The 19929-nt window shown below is 33.0% G+C and overlaps 3 protein-coding genes and 1 pseudogene across 4 annotated transcripts; 1 reads left to right on the forward strand and 3 right to left on the reverse strand.

The window, feature by feature from the left end:
* The first annotated feature begins 1006 nt into the window (after positions 1-1006).
* LOC112805425 (protein FAR1-RELATED SEQUENCE 5-like) lies at positions 1007-2467 on the forward strand. Its single transcript, XM_025847814.1, has 3 exons — positions 1007-1106; positions 1212-2251; positions 2366-2467. Exons 1-3 carry the CDS (start codon positions 1007-1009, stop codon positions 2465-2467), a joined length of 1242 nt encoding a protein of 413 aa, XP_025703599.1.
* Positions 2468-4306: 1839 nt separating this feature from the next.
* LOC114924025 (uncharacterized) lies at positions 4307-9701 on the reverse strand. 2 transcript variants are annotated; one of them, XM_072198039.1, is made up of 16 exons: positions 9267-9701; positions 8968-9003; positions 8780-8848; positions 8372-8658; positions 8089-8184; positions 7899-7996; positions 7708-7792; positions 7521-7613; positions 7326-7415; positions 6981-7237; positions 6808-6877; positions 6606-6724; positions 5295-5694; positions 5042-5220; positions 4684-4911; positions 4307-4557 (listed from the first exon to the last, which is right to left on the reverse strand). In XM_072198039.1, exons 5-13 carry the CDS (start codon positions 8110-8112, stop codon positions 5610-5612), a joined length of 921 nt encoding a protein of 306 aa, XP_072054140.1. In that variant the 5' UTR covers positions 8113-8184; positions 8372-8658; positions 8780-8848; positions 8968-9003; positions 9267-9701; the 3' UTR covers positions 4307-4557; positions 4684-4911; positions 5042-5220; positions 5295-5609. The 2 variants fall into 2 exon arrangements, with proteins under 2 accessions (XP_072054140.1, XP_072054139.1); XM_072198038.1 differs by having other exon boundaries at positions 8089-8658.
* LOC112696408 (auxin-responsive protein IAA9-like) lies at positions 4710-5387 on the reverse strand. Its single transcript, XM_072198133.1, has 3 exons — positions 5295-5387; positions 5042-5220; positions 4710-4911 (listed from the first exon to the last, which is right to left on the reverse strand). Exons 1-3 carry the CDS (start codon positions 5385-5387, stop codon positions 4710-4712), a joined length of 474 nt encoding a protein of 157 aa, XP_072054234.1.
* Positions 9702-16518: 6817 nt separating the features above from the next.
* LOC112805428 (syntaxin-22-like) lies at positions 16519-19129 on the reverse strand (annotated as a pseudogene).
* Between the last annotated feature and the right edge of the window lie 800 nt (positions 19130-19929).

Consider the following 19929-nt stretch of genomic DNA (forward strand, 5'->3'; position numbering starts at 1 on the left):
TAGAAAGAAAACGAGTCTGGGTGCAATGGATGTTGATTCGGAGCCACTCAATTCACAAGAGAACGTTGAAGATTGCTTGATGACCGGTGTGGAAGAGAATGTAAATTGCACTTGTGATTGCGGTGGCAGCAGTAGCAAGTGTATTGTTGTGACAGCCGATGATATTATAAACCAGACATTTGAAACATCAGATGCAGCTTATAACTTGTATGTGCGTTATGCAAGGTGTGTCGGGTTCGGAGTTCGCAAGGGTGATATAGCACGTGGAAAAGATGGAACACAACGCAGAAGGCGATTTTTTTTTTGCAACAAGGAAGGAAAGAGAGCCGATAAATACATCTCTAATTTGAACAGGAACAAAGAGCATAAAGCGCTGACTCGTACGGGTTGTGAATCCATGCTTGCGGTGTACTTTGACACCAAAACTTCAGCTTGGAGAGTTAAAAAATTAGTTGAGAAGCACAACCACGATCTTGTCCCCCAATGCTTGGTACACTTAATTCCAAACCACCGTGGGATGAATGAGGCTCAAAAAGCTCAGGCAAACACCATGCACGATAATGGTCTTCCAAGCTCTAAGATAATGGGACTAATGGTAGGCCAAGCTGGGGGTTATGCTAATGTCGGGTTCACAAAAAAGGATTTGAATAACCACATTGAAAGAATTCGTCGTGCAAAGCTCATTGGTGGGGATTCTAATGCAACAATTAGCTATCTACTTGGAAAAGCCGATGTTGACCCCATGGCCATTGCAAGGTACAGTGCTACTGATGAAAGTCGGCTGGCGAATCTATTTTGGGCAGATGGCATTTGTAGGGCGGATTATTAGTGCTTTGGAGATGTGCTTGCATTTGATACAACCTATTGGAAAAATAAGTACAGAAGACCGTTGGTTATCTTCTTGGGTTGTAACCATCACCGTCAAACATGCATATTTGGCTTTGCCTTGATAGAGAACGAACAAACAGCAACATATACGTGGTTGTTGCAAAACTTCTTAGATGTCATGCTGAACAAGTCTCCTAATGTTGTGGTCACAGATGGTGATGAGGCAATGAAGGCAGCAATTCAAGAAATCTTTCCAAATGCAACTCACCGATTATGTGGTTGGCACATTTAGAGAAATGTAACAGCAAACATAAAAAGCAAAGGTTTTTCCGACGACTTCAGAAGATGTTTGTATGCTCCATGTCATCCGAATGAATTTGAAGAATATTGGGAGAATATGATAAAAAAATATGGGTTGGAGGAAAATGAATGGGTACTAGATGAGTATCAAAAGAGGAAAAGCTGGGCAAGCGCCTACTTGCGAGATAAATTCTGTGCTGGATTTAGAACAACATCAAGGTGTGAAGGGATAAACAACTTCATCAAGAGGTTTATTGGCATTCGTCAAAGTCTTTTAGAGCTAGTCCAGAATCTTGAACATGCTCTCAGGGATTATAGACATAACGAATTAGTTTCTCAATTTAAGACGGTGTACGGAGAGCCTGTGTTAACAACTCACTTAGCTGCATTGGAGCTTTGTGCTGCAAATTTTTACACACGGGAGATGTTTGGCAAAGTAAAAACAGAGATTGAAGGAGTGGCTGCATTAGATGTTATAAATGAGGAAAATATATCAACTACTGTTGTTTTAAAAGTTAAGGAGTATTACAGAGGGCAACATATATACACCGTACTTTATGAGCGCAACACCGAGAATATGGAGTGTGAATGTAGTAAGTGGAGTAGTGAAGGCATTTCCTGTAGCCACATGTTTTGTGCCATGAAAAGGATAGGTTTACAGAAGTTGCCAGAAACTCTTCTTTTGAGAAGATGGTCCAAGGATGCCAAAAAGTATCCGGATGAAAGTTTAGCTGGAAGCACTGTGCAAGATGGAGAAAGAGATTTTTTAATGCGCTATGGCGCATTGTCAGTGGCAGCTACGTGGATGGTATTCTTAGGAGCTCAAGATGGTCCTTCTTTCCATGACACTATGAATGAAGTCTCTCGTTTGACTAAAACACTAGAGCAAAAGTCGTGCTTGAAAAGAGGAACAAGAGATTCTCCCATGCCGAACTTTGTTGGTGACCCTTCAGTTGTCAAGACAAAAGGTGCACCAAAGGGAAAAAAAGAGAGTAGAAAACGGAGGTGCACTAAATGCAACAATGCTGGTCATGTAAAGAATAATTGTCCTGTGAAGAATGAGGGTGACAATTTGGGTGATAAGATTAGTGGTGGCACACAGGCTAGCTTTGGTGCAGAAGAGGTCAGTCAAATTCAAAATGGCATTATGCTTTACTTGAATTAAAATAACCTGTTAAATTTTATGTCGTAGTTATACTTGATAGCAAGTTTGAGTTTATGCCTTCTTTTGTCACAGGAGCTTCCCAAAGACCCTATGGCTTCTCAAGGGATGCAAGCTAGCTTCGGTATAAAAGAGATTCATAAGATACAATATTACATTAGTGGTTACACGAATTAAAATAAACTGGTAAATTTTATGCTGTAGTTATACTTGATAGAAATTTTGACTGCATGTATCATTTTTTCTTAGGAGCTTCTCAAGGACCCTATGACTTCTCAAGATACATCAGCAGTGCCAAATACAGAAGTAAATGCATCCGTGCAGTTAGGGTTTGGGCTAAGTGACTCAGAATTGATTAATAGCCATGGGGCTCCCATCCCACCATATGGAAGTAATCAGTGGCTATTACAGGTATCAATAATAAGAGAAGAATTATTGCATTGTTATAACTTAGATTAGTAAATTTTTTTCTATTTGATATCCATTATGATTCGTTGAATTCCTTTCTTTTTCTATCAAATTTGTTTGTGCTGTGGCGAACAGGTTGTACAACAAGGACAATATCTGAAGTTCAATGGGATGCAGTAGTACATTGAGGTTGATATATGATGGGGACTGCTAGACTGTGTATCAAAGAAAAATCAGTAGCAATTTAATGTTTGGTTGTACTCCATGAGAATTTTTTATTTCTTGAATCATTGTTTGAGCATTTTAGGCAATTTAATACCTTCTGAAATAGGTGCAGTAACAGATTGTTAAACTGATTTATTTTCTTTTTTACTTTCCAATTGTCATGACAGGTTTATTGTCTTAGTTGGCTATGAATATTTCAATAACAGATTAAATATGTGGTTTATTTACTGGGTGAAACAGAATTATGTGGTTTATTTATATAAGTGGTGTGACTCTATCAATGCTTATGCTAATTTATTTAAGGCTATTTCATCTTGTATTTTGTTTCTCATTTCTACATTTTATAAATTGGTGTTCTTTCTTGTCTGTATATTCTAGGCTAAAATTGTTTGCTTTTTGTCTAAAAAAGATTGGTTTTTGTTCCTTATATTCTTCATATGCTATCCAGTGCTCAAAGTTCAGTTCCAATAGTTTTCCTAGTTATAGATGGAACTGCTGAAGATGAGAGACAAATTTGTTCTGTGGTAAAAAATCATATGGCAGATGGAGAGTCAATATGCCCCCGAATTTACACTTTTGGAATAGGTCTCAGTTGAAATAATCTGTTAGGCTATGACATTCTTTTTGTCCAAAAAAAAGGGTTAAATCATCTTAAGTTCTTTTTATTCTTCATTGTATGTATTATCACACCTTATTCAACCCCAGGTTCATTTTGCAACCATTATTTCTTGAGGATGCTAGCTGTGATTAGTAGGGGACTCTATGAGCTTGCTAAGCGCTCTGACCTCGTCTCTCGCTTTCTCCAGCTGGACCAACTCATCACTGCCCTCACTTTTCCCGAGTGATTACTCATAACTACTCATAATGCTGCATTCCACCTCCTATTTAAATAAATAAATGAATGAGTGCTTTCCAGCTTTGTATTGAACTGAAGAATCTCTACTCTCAAGTGTTGGACTCGATTAAAAAAAATGAAGACTTGAAACCACGTTCTGAAGCTCGTTATTACTTATCAACCATCGCAAGCACTCACTATCAATCAAATATAAAACAATGAAGGCAAAGAAATAGAAAATATTTGACTGAAAAATGACTCTTGTGTATATTCATATTCTATTTTTGCACGAGTGTAGAATTAACTTTCTATTGCATGTGTAATATATGGATATACATTGCCAGAACAACTAAAACTATACTATACAAAGAGAAATTTTCTGTGCAATAAAATACAAGAACCATCATACAACAAAATACAGGTAGCTTGGATACAGCTCCTGGAAGAGTATTTTCAGCCGTTGCTAAAGCCAACACCTAAATGTGGGAGTAAAATTATGAATAATGGACAAGAAAAAGATTAGTCAATGATAGATTGGGATGAGTAAATTAGGCTGTAAAAGGCATTCAATTCATCCAAGACAGGTTCCTATAATGATTTCAGATTCCACAAACACTAAATCTACCAACGTAGCCTCATAAGATAACAAATATAATAAACACAAACTCTGAATGGACTTAGAAACATAGGTAATCCAGAACTAAACATCTTTAATACACAAAAAATGGCAGTCATCACTTCCAAACATCTGGATACAGCATCTAACACATGCTCTTGAACTTCTCCATGGCCCTGGGAGCTACAAAGAACAGAAAATCTACTTAAGTAGCTGTCTAAATATAGAGGTACTTAGAGTCAAGGTTTCTTCCCTATTAAAATTGCTTCGAAATAAATCTGAATATAAATCTGAATTGCTACAGCATACCTAGGGTAAAACAAGTGAACATCTTTTCAAGGGCAGAAGATAGTTCTTGATAGGATGCATAAATTCTGAGATCCACCTTCCTGAGATAGGGAGCACCATCCATGCTGACCTTCACAGAGTAGAGCGGCCAAACCAGGTTTTCCATCCACTTCATCATTGTTCTTTGATGCGGTTGCCATTGAATTTCTCCTAAATGATCTTATAGGAGGCCAACCAACGACTTGCGCCCTGCAATACATGAGACCTTACCACATTAGAAAAAACAAGAAACACATCAAAAATCAATTGTTAAGGCCTTCATCCAACTTCATGTTTCTTTCACAAATTGTATATCCATGATCCAGCAGGCTTTACTTACTTAGAAGTTGGGGCACTGGCACTGGCAGAAGGACCCGTATGGCTATTTAGACCAGTTCCATTAGCTGCACATGGCTGTTCTTGTAACACCTTTGGCATTTCCTTCGTCACCGTAGGCTGTACACCAGAAGATCTAGGTGAAAACATTGCACTTATTGTTGTATTACTAGCAAACTTCTCCTGCATCAAATATGTAGTGATGAGTCAGATTCATAATCAGCAGTAAATACTCTTTTACTTGGAGAATTTCTCACCTGAGAAAATCCATCTATGGTATCAGCAAAACCCCTTTTGTTTCCCAACACAGCAACATTCTTCTGGGACGACGAGCAGATACAATCTTTCATAGGAAGCGAATGGAATAACGGCTTCTCATTGGGATCCAGGGAGTTCCAGCCTCAATTCGGTAGCCTTCAAGTTCAGGTTGCCCTTCTTCTCATCAGACAAGCTTGGAACAGAATTGGAGCTGTCCACTGAAGAGCAATCAGACAACCCAAGGTAATTTCGCTCTTTCAATCCTCCACCCCCACTTTGGGAGAAATAATCCAGGGATTGTGAAGATGCAGAAGTTATAGTCGAGACTTTGCTCTGCCCTTCGTCCTCTGAAACCAGCGCCAGCACCCGCGGAGATCAGAATCCAGAGACACAATCAAGCTGCCACACAAACAGATATAAACAGAAAATGTAAAGCCACAAAATCAATTCACATATTGCCAGAAATAGAAATATTATATGCTATTAACAAAATCAACAAAAGCTGATACCGAAAAGCTGATACCGAAACAACTAAGTTTACTAAACTTTCAGTATTGTATGCTTAAGGTAAAAAACATACGTTGGTTACTCGTACATTCTTAGGTAGCTTCAAGGATCTATAGAAATAAATAAATATATTTCAAAAGAGGAACTGCAAGAAAAATGGTGCAGTCCATCCATAACTACCACAGATGGGGCCCTTTCTAAAAGTGCAGCATTGCTGGCAGCAGCTGCGAAAATTTTTTCTTATTGTAGGCTGCCACAACCACAAAGTTCTGTTTCAGTTTGCACTCAAAAGATTTCTCACAAACACAAAGGATAAGTATATAGTACTATGCTGTAACACAGAAAATTGAATAGAAACACTATAATGCAAAAAATCTATAATGGCCATAACATAATTACCTAACTCACCTAACCATTCCTTATTACTAAAATGCAAAAGTACATGCCTCCACAATATTTGCCATATGCACATCAGATTTTTAACATAGTAATTGTTGTTACCATAACCACTGCGACTGAACTTAAAATATAGGTTAGGTTCAATAATAATGAAACAATTGCTACGAAGATCATGTATAAATTATTATAAATAAAAAAGAACAATATATATCTAAATAGTCCAAAAACAGTAATATATAAATTATTATAGACTTAAATATAAAGATAAAGTGTACTTCAAACAAATTTAAAATGACCTAATCAATCCATAACTTAACTAAATAAATGTTTTCTTAAAAGACACGATTACGATTAATAAATTTTTAACTAGAAGCGTCTCAAAATCCTAAGTTTTAAGGACAGACTGCTGCATCTTTTTATTCCAGTCAGCAACAGCAAGGTCTTTTATCGTATGCCGCTTCGGGTTGTGCCATTTGTACACCAAATCCACAGCCAATCGCAATCTTGAGTAGTCATTGACAACCTAACAGACATTAACAATGATATTATTTAATTAAATAAACCCAAAAAACTAAACATTATAAAATCCATAGACGATTTTCCTACCCATGGCTTGTTGACGCCCCAATAGTGATTGAGGATCATCCATTCAGCGACCCAAATACCACAATCATTCCTTCAAGACAATTCAAGGCACACATTAACAAAGCAATATTATAAAAGAACAAACAGCCAAAAAAATTAAGTTGTACTTTGAAAATTCATATATCTAAACTTACGACTTGGCTTTTTGTTGTGGGACAGCTGGCTCAGAGAATTTATATTTAGAAAATTGAAGGTTTTCATGTGAAGGTGTTTCTTGGAAATTTTTGTCGGATACAAACTTCTCAAGATAAGTTAACACATCATCAATGACACCCTTACGCACTGTCATCGATGTACAGCCCTTGAACGAGTCCATATACCTCACGGTCTTATAAAGCAGATTAACCACTATGAGAAACCAATGACCATTAAGGTGAATTGGCACAAAAATCTACAATATTCAAAAAATAATTTTTAATAAAAATAGCATTGAAATATTAATATTCCAATTAATTGAATGTTGACCGGAATTAACGAACCTCATGTAAACCGCCGAGGTCTCCCATAAAGTTATCCTTGATGTATTTCATTGTGCCGGAACATTTCTGTTTCGAACTTAACACAATTTGCTACATTGCATATTGAACTAAGTGAGGAATCTTATTATATTTATAAATTAGCTAGGAAGATATATTTATATTGAAGAGTAAATTTTGAATTGCAAATAAACTTACAGAGAATGTCGGTGGCAAAAACCATTGGGTCCTTAATTTGATATTACTTGGCCCAAATGGCCCTTTGGTCATCATCGAACAAACTAAGGTAACCTATGGATTAAAGACAATCACGGTTATGCTACACTAATCCAAATTTTATAAATTTGCAAGCATAACAAAGAAATAATGCTGAAATAATTCTTACATCACCAATTATTGGCTTGCCGGGCATAATAGTCAGAAGAGTCTTGCGTGTGCCCATACAATAATCGTCTGGGATAAGCATTTCCCTTAAATCATGAAAAATAATATTATACTATGGTCTTAGAAAATATTAAAAAAATAATTACATGACAAATCAACAATTCAAATGAGATTTAAATTAATTTTACTTACTTCGGATCTAAATTATTTCCAAAAATGTAAGCAGCAATGGCCAGCTCATATTCAAAAAATTTCATCTCTTTAGTTGGTCGAAATAAAAGGTCCAAACACTATAAAAACAATGTCAACATTAATTATTTAGTCAAAAGTGTACACACAAAATTCTATTAATAACAATGTTATCCTAAAGACCGAAACTTACATGTGGCATGTCATCTCCGTCCATGTTTGGATTAAAATGATTTTAATAAAGCCATGAACAGCCTGGAGGAAGTTTCTTCCCAAAATGTAATTCTTTCTGCAAATCCAAAAAATATAACAATTAATTTAAGAAGTAAGGCAAATATGAAAGATATAACAGAGAATTTGGTAATGATGTTAATGCTTTGATTATCACAATATAAATGATGTTAATGCTTTTTTTTAAATTAACAATAATTAAAAATAAAAAATAAATTGTGACATTTGTTAAAAAAATATAAAACCTTAACTTCAGAGACTGATAATTCACGCTTTTTTCCTTTGCACCTGTCCTTTTTTTTGTTACTGGCTCGTCACCCAAATACATTGCAGGGTTGGCGTCAAGGAAGCGTTTCAAACTGTCTGACGGTGGTGTAACAGTTGGAGCAGTATTCGAAAGCTTGACACCATGACTCTCAATTTTTGATGAGGAACCAGCCATTTCCACAAACTTTGGCAGAACCGTTGTTATTCCATCCACAACAGCTTCGCGTATCATCGCTAATAGTGGATCAACAACATCCTTTCCAAGCTTCAAGATGCCATAAAATAAGACACGCATTACTAAATAATAAGGTAACAACATAGCAAATCTAGACACTACAAAAGATAACTACACACATGTTTAAAAAACTTGCTAAAAAAGCAGTTACCTTCTCATTCAAAGCAGAAAAGTGCATGTTCGATTCTCCCTTAGAAGTTACATAGGCTGTTGGTGTTTGCTAGTCAAACCAAATAAATTTCACTATTGATATTAGAATTAAAGAAAAATAGAAGATAAAAACAGATTACAAAAGATTGATAATCATATTTTTTGTTTAACAAAAACAAGTATGATTACCTTACTCATCCTCTTTGTTCCACCAATTTACTGTGCCTGAAAAAAAAAAGAGTGCTTAGTTTTAAAACATCAAGTAAAACGCTGTTATTTATAGTGATAATCAACAAAAAAGGTGCAGAAATCTAATTTTATTAGAAAGTTTTCCTAATAAATAATAACAATATTCTAATTTCAAATCTGATATTTAAAATCAAATTCAATCTAGTAATTTTTTTAAAAAAAATCCTCCAAATAATAAAGTTAATCCAATTTACGATATCATATTCTAATTAAAGATTTATATTGAAATTCTAATTTACCCATTTGTTATGAGAGTGACCTGCTTCCACGAATCTCCACCGTTGCTACGAGAAATCACAAACCACCACTCAGGAATGGTGAAAAGAAGGGACGAAAAGATGTGGCTGCAATTGTTACGCGTAAACTGTGTTATCTCCGTAATCTCAACAGCAGTGGCTGCAATTGTTGAGGTAAAAAGAAGGCACGAAAGAATGTCGAGAGGCATTGGGGATGCGAGACCTGGAGAAGAGAATAGAAGACTGTCGCGATGTGGGGAGGCAATGTGAATGCGAGACCGGAGAAGAGAAAATGGCAGCGGTGATAGTCAAGTAGAGTGGGGATTCAGAGATCTGAGAAGTGAATGGAAGGGGAAGGAAAAGAGGAAAATGTGAAGCAGAAATGAAAAAATGAAAGAGCATAGAAGAGAAACAAAGAGCGCAGCAGTAGGGTTTCATAATTTTCCAAATAACTAATGCATTTTTTATTTATACATTTATTTTAAAATTAAATTAAGACAACTTTATTATCATTTAAAATTAAATGCTAATAAATAAATATAATAATAATAGAATGAAAATAGTAGAACATTTAAGACTTATATTTTTAAATAAATCAAATTATATAGTTAATATTAAATAAATTAAATTAAATATTTTTGTCTTATTTATCAATTATACTACCAATTCATATATTAATATTAAATAATTACTATTATATTAAATTATTTGATATTTGAATATCTAAATAAATTAATTATTGGATATGATATTTTTTATTTTCTTTCTAATTTAAACTTTAATATGGATACAAGATAGATAAACCCTTTCCTTATTCGGAGAAAGATAATATTCTAATTTACTACTAATTATACTAAACATAAATTTTTACTATAATTATACAAATAATTTACTCTTTATTTATTAGGTGTGTGAATATGTGAACTTACATATCAGATCTGCATATACATATTCACGACTAATCGATTTAGATAATCAAGCATAGCAATTAATATTTTCTTAATTATAATTTAGAGTTAAATACTAATGAATAAATATAACAAATACATACAAATGAATAAAGTATTTTTTTATTCAAAATTTACATTTAAATTATATATTTTTGTTAATTATTTTTAAAAAATTATGAAAAGAACTCAATTCAATTATAACATACTAATTCTATCTGACATTTGACATTGTAAAATCCTATAATCAAATCAACTTAAAAATATGTATAAATCCTTACAAAAAAATGGCAACATTAACTTAAAATATGTATAAATAATAATAATAATAATAATAATAATAATAATAATAATAATAATAATAATAATAATAAGTGGGCTTATAGTTTACATATACATTCGAAATTTTAAAAAATTAATTTTTATAAATATTATAAAAATTATTCTCACTTAATAATTTTTATATTAAAGGTTTTTTTTATAATTAAATATCTCTGATAGTCTTTTATTGTATTTTTTTAAATTGAATCTTACATAATTTTTGAATCCAGTGATACAAATGGACAAAAACTCTAACTTCAATCGTACAGTAGAGAAATAAAAATCTTGAATAGTTATACTTTAAACATGTATTAATGTCATTAAGGTATAATGTAAAAAATGCTAACAAGTAAAAATCATAATTATAGAAACCAAACCCAAAACTATTACCTTTTTTTTAAAGAATATAATATTATAACAATTAACAAAATCTCATATTTTTAATTATCATTTTTATTTTTATTTTATATATATATTAATCTTTTTTGTAAAAAGTCAATATTTTTAGGTTATTTTTTATTTCTTTCTTTCTTTTAAACCTATTTTTTTCTATTTTTCTATCATATTCAAGAGACAAATATATTTTTAGAGTATTGATAAAATGGTCTCTCTAGATTGCTATCCATCCTAGATCAACAAAAAATTTATCGCATCCTACAATCATACCGATCCTTTTAGAGTGTGGATCTTATCCGATGCGATGACAGTGTGGATAAGATAATATTCACCATTGTTTTCATCAGCGCTTATGTTAGATAAGGTTTGAAAGAGCGACAGAGACTGAGAGACTGAGATTGAGAGGCATAAACTGAAAGACCGAAATCGAAATAAGTCTCAGTATTATATTTGGTGTAAAGTGGAAGACAGAGATTATATAAAATAAGAATAAAGCTTTAATTTAATTTGTACACAGAGTAAACTTGAAATTAATTAATTGAAATGATGATATTTTAGGTGTATAATGTTATTAAAGTTTCAGTTTTCGTCCCACCAAATTTCAGTCTCATGTCCCCACTTTTTTGAGGTACTTCTAAAATTTTGGGAACAGATACTAAAATTTTAGTACTAGTTTCTGAACTAACAAACATGATACCGAGTCTCAGTCTCCCAGCCTTCGTCCTAGATACTAAAATTTTTGTTTTCTCTTTTTCTTACTTTGGCTATCTTTTATGTCATAAAAAAGATCTTAATTTTCTTTCAGTATCATATTAAATTCACATTAATATATAAGTTCAAATTAAAGTTTAAAATCTGCCATCAACATCATCACTTTAATTATCAAACTGTTAATGAAGTAAGTTCGAGTTGGCTATCGTTCTTCCTTAACTCAATTATAAATCTATAAACAAATCAAATTCATGATGTCACTATATTAATACAACAATAGTTTATCATTATTTTATTTTAATACTTGATTAAATATTTAAATTTACATTAATTGCTATTATTTTATTTTAAATTTGATCCTGAATAAATTTATTTTCATTAGCTATTGTTAGAAAAATAATTCTAATGAATATACCCTATTTAAGTGAATTAAGTTATTAAACATAATATTTAGATCGAATTTTGAGAATAGAATAATATTTTAAATTTTATTCATACTTCAAAATCTCGTGATTAATGTAAATTATATAGTTATACCGATATTTTATTTCCTAATTTATTAGATATGATATGATTTTATTCTTAGATCTTTATTATTGCATTAATCAATAATTTTTTTAATCTTAAAAAAATTTATACTTACATTAAAATAAAAATTTTCACTTGTAGTTGAATATTGGTCATTTTTTATAAAGAAAAGGTATATATATCTTGCATTTCATATATAGTTAAAATTGATTATATCATTAGAAAAAAGAAAGAAAAATTTGACATAAAAACTATGTGATTTCATTCTTAAAGATTGATCATCATTCAAAGAAAAAAAAGTAATTAAGGATCTCAATTAATAATCCATGATCTAAGTAAAACAACACAAAATTGATATATACACTAGCAAAATCATTAGATAAGAAAAGAATTCTTACATTAAAAATATCGGATTTTTTTGTTTAATGAAAAGGTTTGATTGGTTTAAATTATTAAACTAAAATATTTTTCATATAAAATGTTAAATTTGAAGATATTATAACTAGTCCAACCGATCCAATTGAATTTAGTAAAGTCACGTGAAATCATCTCCTATGGATTCATAGAATTTAATTTATTTTATGTAATATTAAGTTACTCTAAATATATACTAATCAATGCTATGTCTATGGCTTTCTTGTCTTTTCCATCAACCTCATGGATTCCATTTATTGCTCTCCTCACTTGCATCCTCTCTTCAAGTTGCAATTGAATTTTGCTACTTGTGCTAGGCACATAATTAAATTGAAACATAGTTATACAATATTTTGGATAATATATAATAAATGTATAGATTTAAATTATCTTAAAGGACCAGTAAAAAATATACTGAAGCTGTGTGTGGCCATTTCGTTCATCATGATGGAACGTCATAGTCATGCCATAAAAAATTCGGGGCCACTTAAAGTGGTTTTCATTCTAGCAGGAATAGAAGACAATTGTGATATAGTTGTACCGATATTTTGTTTTCTAATGTGTTAGATATGATATGATTTTATTTTTAATTTTTTATTATTGCATTAATAAATAATTTTTTTAATTTTAAAAAACTTTATACTTACATTAAAATAAAAATTTTCACTGTGTAGTCGGATATTGGTCATTGTATTAATAAGTTTCCTATAAAAATAAATGACTACTAGGTTTTTGTATTGTTCGAATGTACATCTAGTTAGGTAACAATAGAAATATTTAAAACGGACGCGATTGCTCTGTAATTTCCAGGTATTATGAGAACTAGTTGTATTTTAGTCTTGAGTTTTACACTTTTACTTTTGTGTAAAATAAAGCAATCTCTAATTTTGTAATCGCTCCTATTTTTTTTGTAAACGCGATTCTTGAGTAATCGTCAATACACAGTATAACTTTTTGTTTAATCACACTTGAAATCTTATAACTGACTGAATTGAATTCCCTTACATGATTTAACAAATTAAAAGATTCAAAGCTTTACACTAGAGATTTAGACCAGAGGCTAACAACATTAACCACGAGATGTAACCAAATAACTATACTCGGATTGAATGGATGCACTTTCGCCATATTTCATTAAATCCCCATATTTCGTTAATTGAGGCCAGTAAAATTCTTTATTATAGATAATTTTATACTCCATAAATACAACATATCATCAGCTGCGATCGAGTTGTATCTCAGAAAAATGAGAATATACATTTTTGGGAGGAAAAATAGAACAAATTTACAATGATAATTCCTCCATATATGTTATAACAGTCATGTCAGTAGAAGTAGACTATTTCCTTGGATAGAAAAAGAGCGGCAAGGGTAGTTCAAGTTTTTCTAACTATATCATGCTAACATGCATCCACTATTTGCCACTCATGAAATGACAACCTTGTCTAGAGTCATTGTCAAAAGATTGAATTCACGTCCCAGAGACCAAGTTAGATCATTGTGGGCATCAACGCTTAAGTTGTATTCCTTGAACTGGCCGTTGTAAGTTATTACAGACATAATGGCCCTGGAAAATTGGAAATGTCGATAGTTCAACAAGCATATAGGTACCATAAATTAATTGAAACTTGGTAAAGGCAGAAATTGTTAACAATTGGATTCCACATTCAGTTCAATGAACAATTAGTTTGAAGTGACGATACTATATAGCTACTTAAATAGTTCTAAGTCTTGATTTTCATCTAACTGACCATAGTTTGTGTTATTATATATAAGGAATTTGATAAGAACTACCTACAGAACCTCAGACCATTATAGTATTAGTCCTACATGACCAAGAAAAGACTATTAAGTCCTACCAAAAATTGTACAAAAAGAACTACAACAAACCTTGTGCAACAGAACAGCAGCTTATAGATTTGAGAGGTATATCATGCTAAGAATTATAAGCAATCAGGTTAAAAACTAATAGACATTTGCAGGATCTTTGTTTAAGATGAAGGTCAAAACTCAGTCTTAGGACACATGTCAAAAGCAAACAATAAACACCAGGGGAGACGGGCATCAATGGGATAAAATATAGACTAAAAAAATGTAAACAATCGCCTTAAAGACTAGAGGAAGCTTAGAAAAAATAAGAAAATATTTCAACCAATGAATCATATGTATTTAGCTCATGTTTGTAGCAACCAAAGACATGTAACAAATAGCAAATCATCGAAAAAAATGAACAACCATGTAGATCTGTCCTGCTCTAAGCATAACTAAGCATGATATTACACAGTAAATCATCGAAAAAAGGAGAAATATTAATTTCTAGCAGCGATCTCCCTTTAACATTCGTTTTTATGCACTAAGTGATTATTTAGCAAGACAACAACAAATTCAAGGTGCAATCACTAATATATTCAACTCACATTTCCAGCAACAAAAACATTTAGCTAAGTAATTATTTGAGCATGACAGCAACAAATTCAGTAAAAAATTCATCTTAGTGATGATTTTAAGCAACAAAGAAACTAGCTCAACAAATTATTCAAGGTTTGGCGATAATAAATACTAACAAATTCACGACAATGATGATTTTCAGCAAAAATAAAAACTAGTTCAGTTATATTTTCAGCAACAAATTCAAATGCAGTGATGAATTAGGGCAACAAAACTGAAAAAAAAAAGACCAGAGAAATTTATCGGAAATCACCAAATCGGGGATCAGCTTCTGAGTTGGGCGAAGGAATCTGAGGGCGGGGAGGAAGCTTATGGCGAGATTCAAAGTATGAAGACGACAACGACGACCAACCTCGGGACCGGCTACTTCTGCCGCCGGAAACGACAAGCGTGAGAAGGCGTACGACTAAGTCCGAGACGGTGAGGAGCCATGGAGTGACGACGACGACGACCAGTCCCGGGTCTGGGTGCTTCTGCCGCCGGCGACAACGAGCTCAGGGAAGGCGTGCGAGTGCGACTGAGTACGAGATGGTGACGACTGGCGACACGGAGAGCGACGAAAACCTTGAGTTGAGTGCGAGACCCGAGACGAGAGAGGGAGAAAGCTTGAGATCGCGATAGTGAGCAGAGAGATGAGACGAAGGAGACGAAGGAGATGCTGATTGCTGGGACTAGGGGTTTTTTGGGGTTAAATTGAGAAATTAGTGAGCCATTGAGATTGGGTTTGTCTTGGCTTGGGCTTGGGCTACCAAGAGTTAGGGTTTTTTTTTAAGGACTTAATTGTATTATCAAAAAAAGGACTTAATTGTAATTTTATATTTTTATAGATTTAAATGTCTGCAAAATAAAAGTTAAGGATATATTTGTCATTTTGATGAAAAATTTAAATATGATTTGGTTTAAATTATGTAAATCGATCGGATCAAATCGGATCTAATAATTATAATCAACCGATTTTATTTTAGTTTAATCAAAATATTTTATTGACCGGTTTAATATTTTGTCCAATAGAATGTGACACGCATACCATCTTTAAAAAAAGACGTTTTTGATGTGTTTATCAGAGTGGCCACCTTAAATTAAACCTATTTAACCCAACAAAAAAATAAATAACTAAAGACTATTCACATAATTTTCATAGCCGTCTATGAACCGCTTGTACAATAGCAAATCTCGAAGGTGATTGCAATTCGAGCATTCTAGTTTTTATGTTCCGAGAATGTCACACTATCTGAATTATTGAGTAAACCTCATACCATACCTATCTTTTTTGTTACTTTTTGTTGCCAAAAAAAATCAAAATACTAAAAGTATAAATGGCAATTGTCTATGACTTCTTTCTTGCCTTAACAGTTAACAATGCACAAAAATATCAAGATTAATGAAAAATAAACACCAATTATCAATTAAAATCTCTGGAATACATCCATTTTCCTTATATACAGCAGTCAAACCAAGCACAAGAAATCTAAGCTCCAACACAGACAACACAAACCCCAAAGACAAAATCACGATGTCCTTGTGTCAAATTATGAACTGAAACCAGACGAGAGAAATCTCGGTCATTGACAAGATCAGGGGAAAATCACCTCAGAGAGATCATCAGCATGGAAGATCCTAGCTGCACTTCAATGGCTCAGTTTACATCATTGATCGTTAATAGAACTGATAATCTTTGACTAAGCAGCCAGAACAACGATGACGATTAGAAGCACAATTCCAAATATCACCAAAAGCAAGCATGTCTGTAAAAGAAATATCAAAACAAAGTATGAGATTACCTAAGACATATACATGAAGGTTTATAGGAGAAAAGAAAATAAAAAAGGAAAGGGGGGTAACGTATTATGGATAGCAGAAAGTAATGCATTATGCAAACTAAACCAACCATGCAACCTAAGCCCATGTATAATGACAGCTGTAAAAGCCAAGATCTTTCATCACTAAAATTATATATATAATATGAACTTCACGGCCATATAAATTTATTGAGGAAATCCAACATCTAAAACAACACGTGAGAGGTGAAATTTTAAAGCAAATATTACACAATGTATATTACCAAAGAAGAATTTGATCTTTGAGTCTTTGAAGCTTTAGCAAGTTGGATCTTGCTTGTGCAGTTTCTGCATGAGAATGCTCAATGTTGGACCCAATATCATCTAAAAAAATATAAATTCTTGGCATCAGATCACATGAGAAATTTTGGACAAATAAAAAACTTGGGATTAAGACAGAAATGTACTCAATTAGAATAGAAGTGAAAATTACCAATCATAGCTCCCTGTTTATGCACACGCACAGCAAGATCTTTAAAAATTTCATTTACTTCACCAATTTGCTGCTGAATTTCTTGAATGCCTTGCTCTCTTTCTTCAACGATAGTCTCATTGAAGGCAATCTCATTATCTAAAAACAAGACCTCCTGCCTGTAGCAAGATAATGCAATAGCCGAGATACTAAATATCACATCATGTCAAATCTAAAAATGTCAAAATACCATTTTGGTCCATGAGAAAATTGGAATTCAATATTAGTTCCTAAGGTAGTGTTTGTTTCTAGAGACTGAAACTGAAACTGGGAGATTGAGACTCAGTATTGTATTTGGTGGTCAAAGACTGAAACTAAAATTTCAATCTCGGGTCACAAAATTTCAGTCTATTCAGTACCTTTAGAAACTAGAGACAGAGAGTAAATTTCTGGCACTAAAGATTGAAACTTTAATAACATTTCTTTCAAAAAAGACTCCCAAACTTTTCAAATTTCAAATCTACTTTTCAATCTTCATATTTATCTTAAATCAAACATGATATTTAGACATAACTCAATCCAGCATATTTTACATCACACACAATCAAAGACTTAATTTAGTTTTAGTCTCTCAGTCTCTGTCTCCCTTCCAAACACAACCTAAAAGAATTTGCTAATACCTTCAACCCTAAAATCAAACATGTTATAACAAGTTAGTACTTCCATTTGGTAGCTTGGGCATTCATTATAGGTATCATTGAAATGCAGTGTGTTTCAATTAATTACAGATTAAAATTTTGAAATAATTAAATTCTTACAACATATTTTTACTTAGGAGATGAAAGCATTAGCAGATTTTCTTTAACTAATATGTATATTAACTCATTTGAAAAGGGCAGCCTTCTATTAACACTATCACCAAAAAAAAAATTTCAACAAATTTTATAACTTGTAGCAGAACCCTGCCAATGATTCATCAACTCTTTTGCATAGAGAGAGAGGTCGGGGGTAGGAAGAAGAAAATAACAAATAAAAAATATGCATTTTAGTATCAACATGATTATAGCATAAATTTCACTGACAAATAGGTTACATTTAAGAAGTAATCTGATATACATTATTCATGTTAAAGTTTACAGATTTTCATCAAATTCGCACATAGTCTTGTCATTTATAATGAAAATTCCTCCACGGCACCAGAAGAAAAAAGGAAAAAAAGAATGTGCTTTTCACTATCAATTTTATTTTAGTTTCATGTAATATACAAAAATTTACCTTCTGGATTCCACAAGAAGGGCACGCTGTTCTGAAGTCTTACCAAAATTAGCATCTGCTTTATTAGGTGTATAGCTGCACAAAGAAAAGCCCAAATAATAAGTGTTTTAATTAAATCGATGACAGCCAATAGAGAAGCAAAATTGATCACCAATAATAACATATTCTTCTTTAAAAATGAGTTCAATATATAAAATCGTATCAACATAACCATTAAGCCACACAAATAAACACAGTCTTCCCTGTAAGATTCCACTAATGGTTGACTAGTCACCTGGATGGAGCTGCTTGTGGAACAAATGGGGTGTAAGTTGTTTCCCTCTCTGCCGCAAGTCATTGTGCCTTCTGAAATTCTTTCAACACGGCAAACTTTATGCGAAGTTTCTCCCATAAATGCCCCTAATACAACGAAGTTGAGCATTGAACTTTGTTCTCGACAATCATTTTAGTTGTTGATTATCTCAATTTTTTACAATAGCAAGAAATCCACTGCTATCTATTCATTACGATGGAGAAATGGTGTATGATGAGGAAGGTTCTATCATTTTTAGATCGAACCAACCTATATTTACCCATCTAACAGTAGAAATCAATTGTTTAGAGCTGTTAAAGAATCTGGTATTACTCTCTGTGGGGATGCAAGAGACAAAGAAGGTGAAAAAAATCTACTACAGATATCCAACTGAAATAAATGATACTTTAATTTATAAAAGGTATGTCACAACTATGTTGTTTTTGTTGGTGGTATATTTATGTGAACACGCTTGTGATAAAAACGTGATGGTATTTTAATCAGGTAACGTCTGCGCGTCGACGAGGACGTACGTCTTATACGGTCTTGGCACAACCGCTGGATAAATGTTTATCTGTTGGAGTTAGTTGTGTTCCTCGTCGATTTGGGTGGCCGAGGATCGTCTGCGGATATTGTCGACGATAGTCCGTTGAGTGGGCCTGTTAGTGACGATGAAGAAGAGATGAACTATTACGGTGACACACAAATTGCCCGAACACAGCCTGCTATTTTCCAACCGTATGATCGCCCGAACCACTTCTCTAGGTTGAATCTCGAGGTAATGACGTCCGATTGGTCTTTTACCCAGGAGGCCCTGAAGATGATCCAAGGAATGAGTTTGAGGTTGGACAACATTTTCAAAACAAAGAATAAGTCATGTTGACTGTTAAGACATACAGCATCAGAAGGGCTGTAGAGTACAAAATAGTAAACATTGACCAGTGGAGGTATAATACACAGTGTATCCAATTTGGACCGGGTTGTAATTGGAGCATACACATATCATATCGCCGTAAGGTAGAAAAGTGGGAGGTGAAGAAATACACAGGTCCTCACAGATGCATGTAAACTTTGATGGGGCAAG

This window comes from Arachis hypogaea, chromosome 6, assembly GCF_003086295.3.
Source record: "Arachis hypogaea cultivar Tifrunner chromosome 6, arahy.Tifrunner.gnm2.J5K5, whole genome shotgun sequence".
Taxonomy (NCBI): domain Eukaryota; kingdom Viridiplantae; phylum Streptophyta; class Magnoliopsida; order Fabales; family Fabaceae; genus Arachis; species Arachis hypogaea.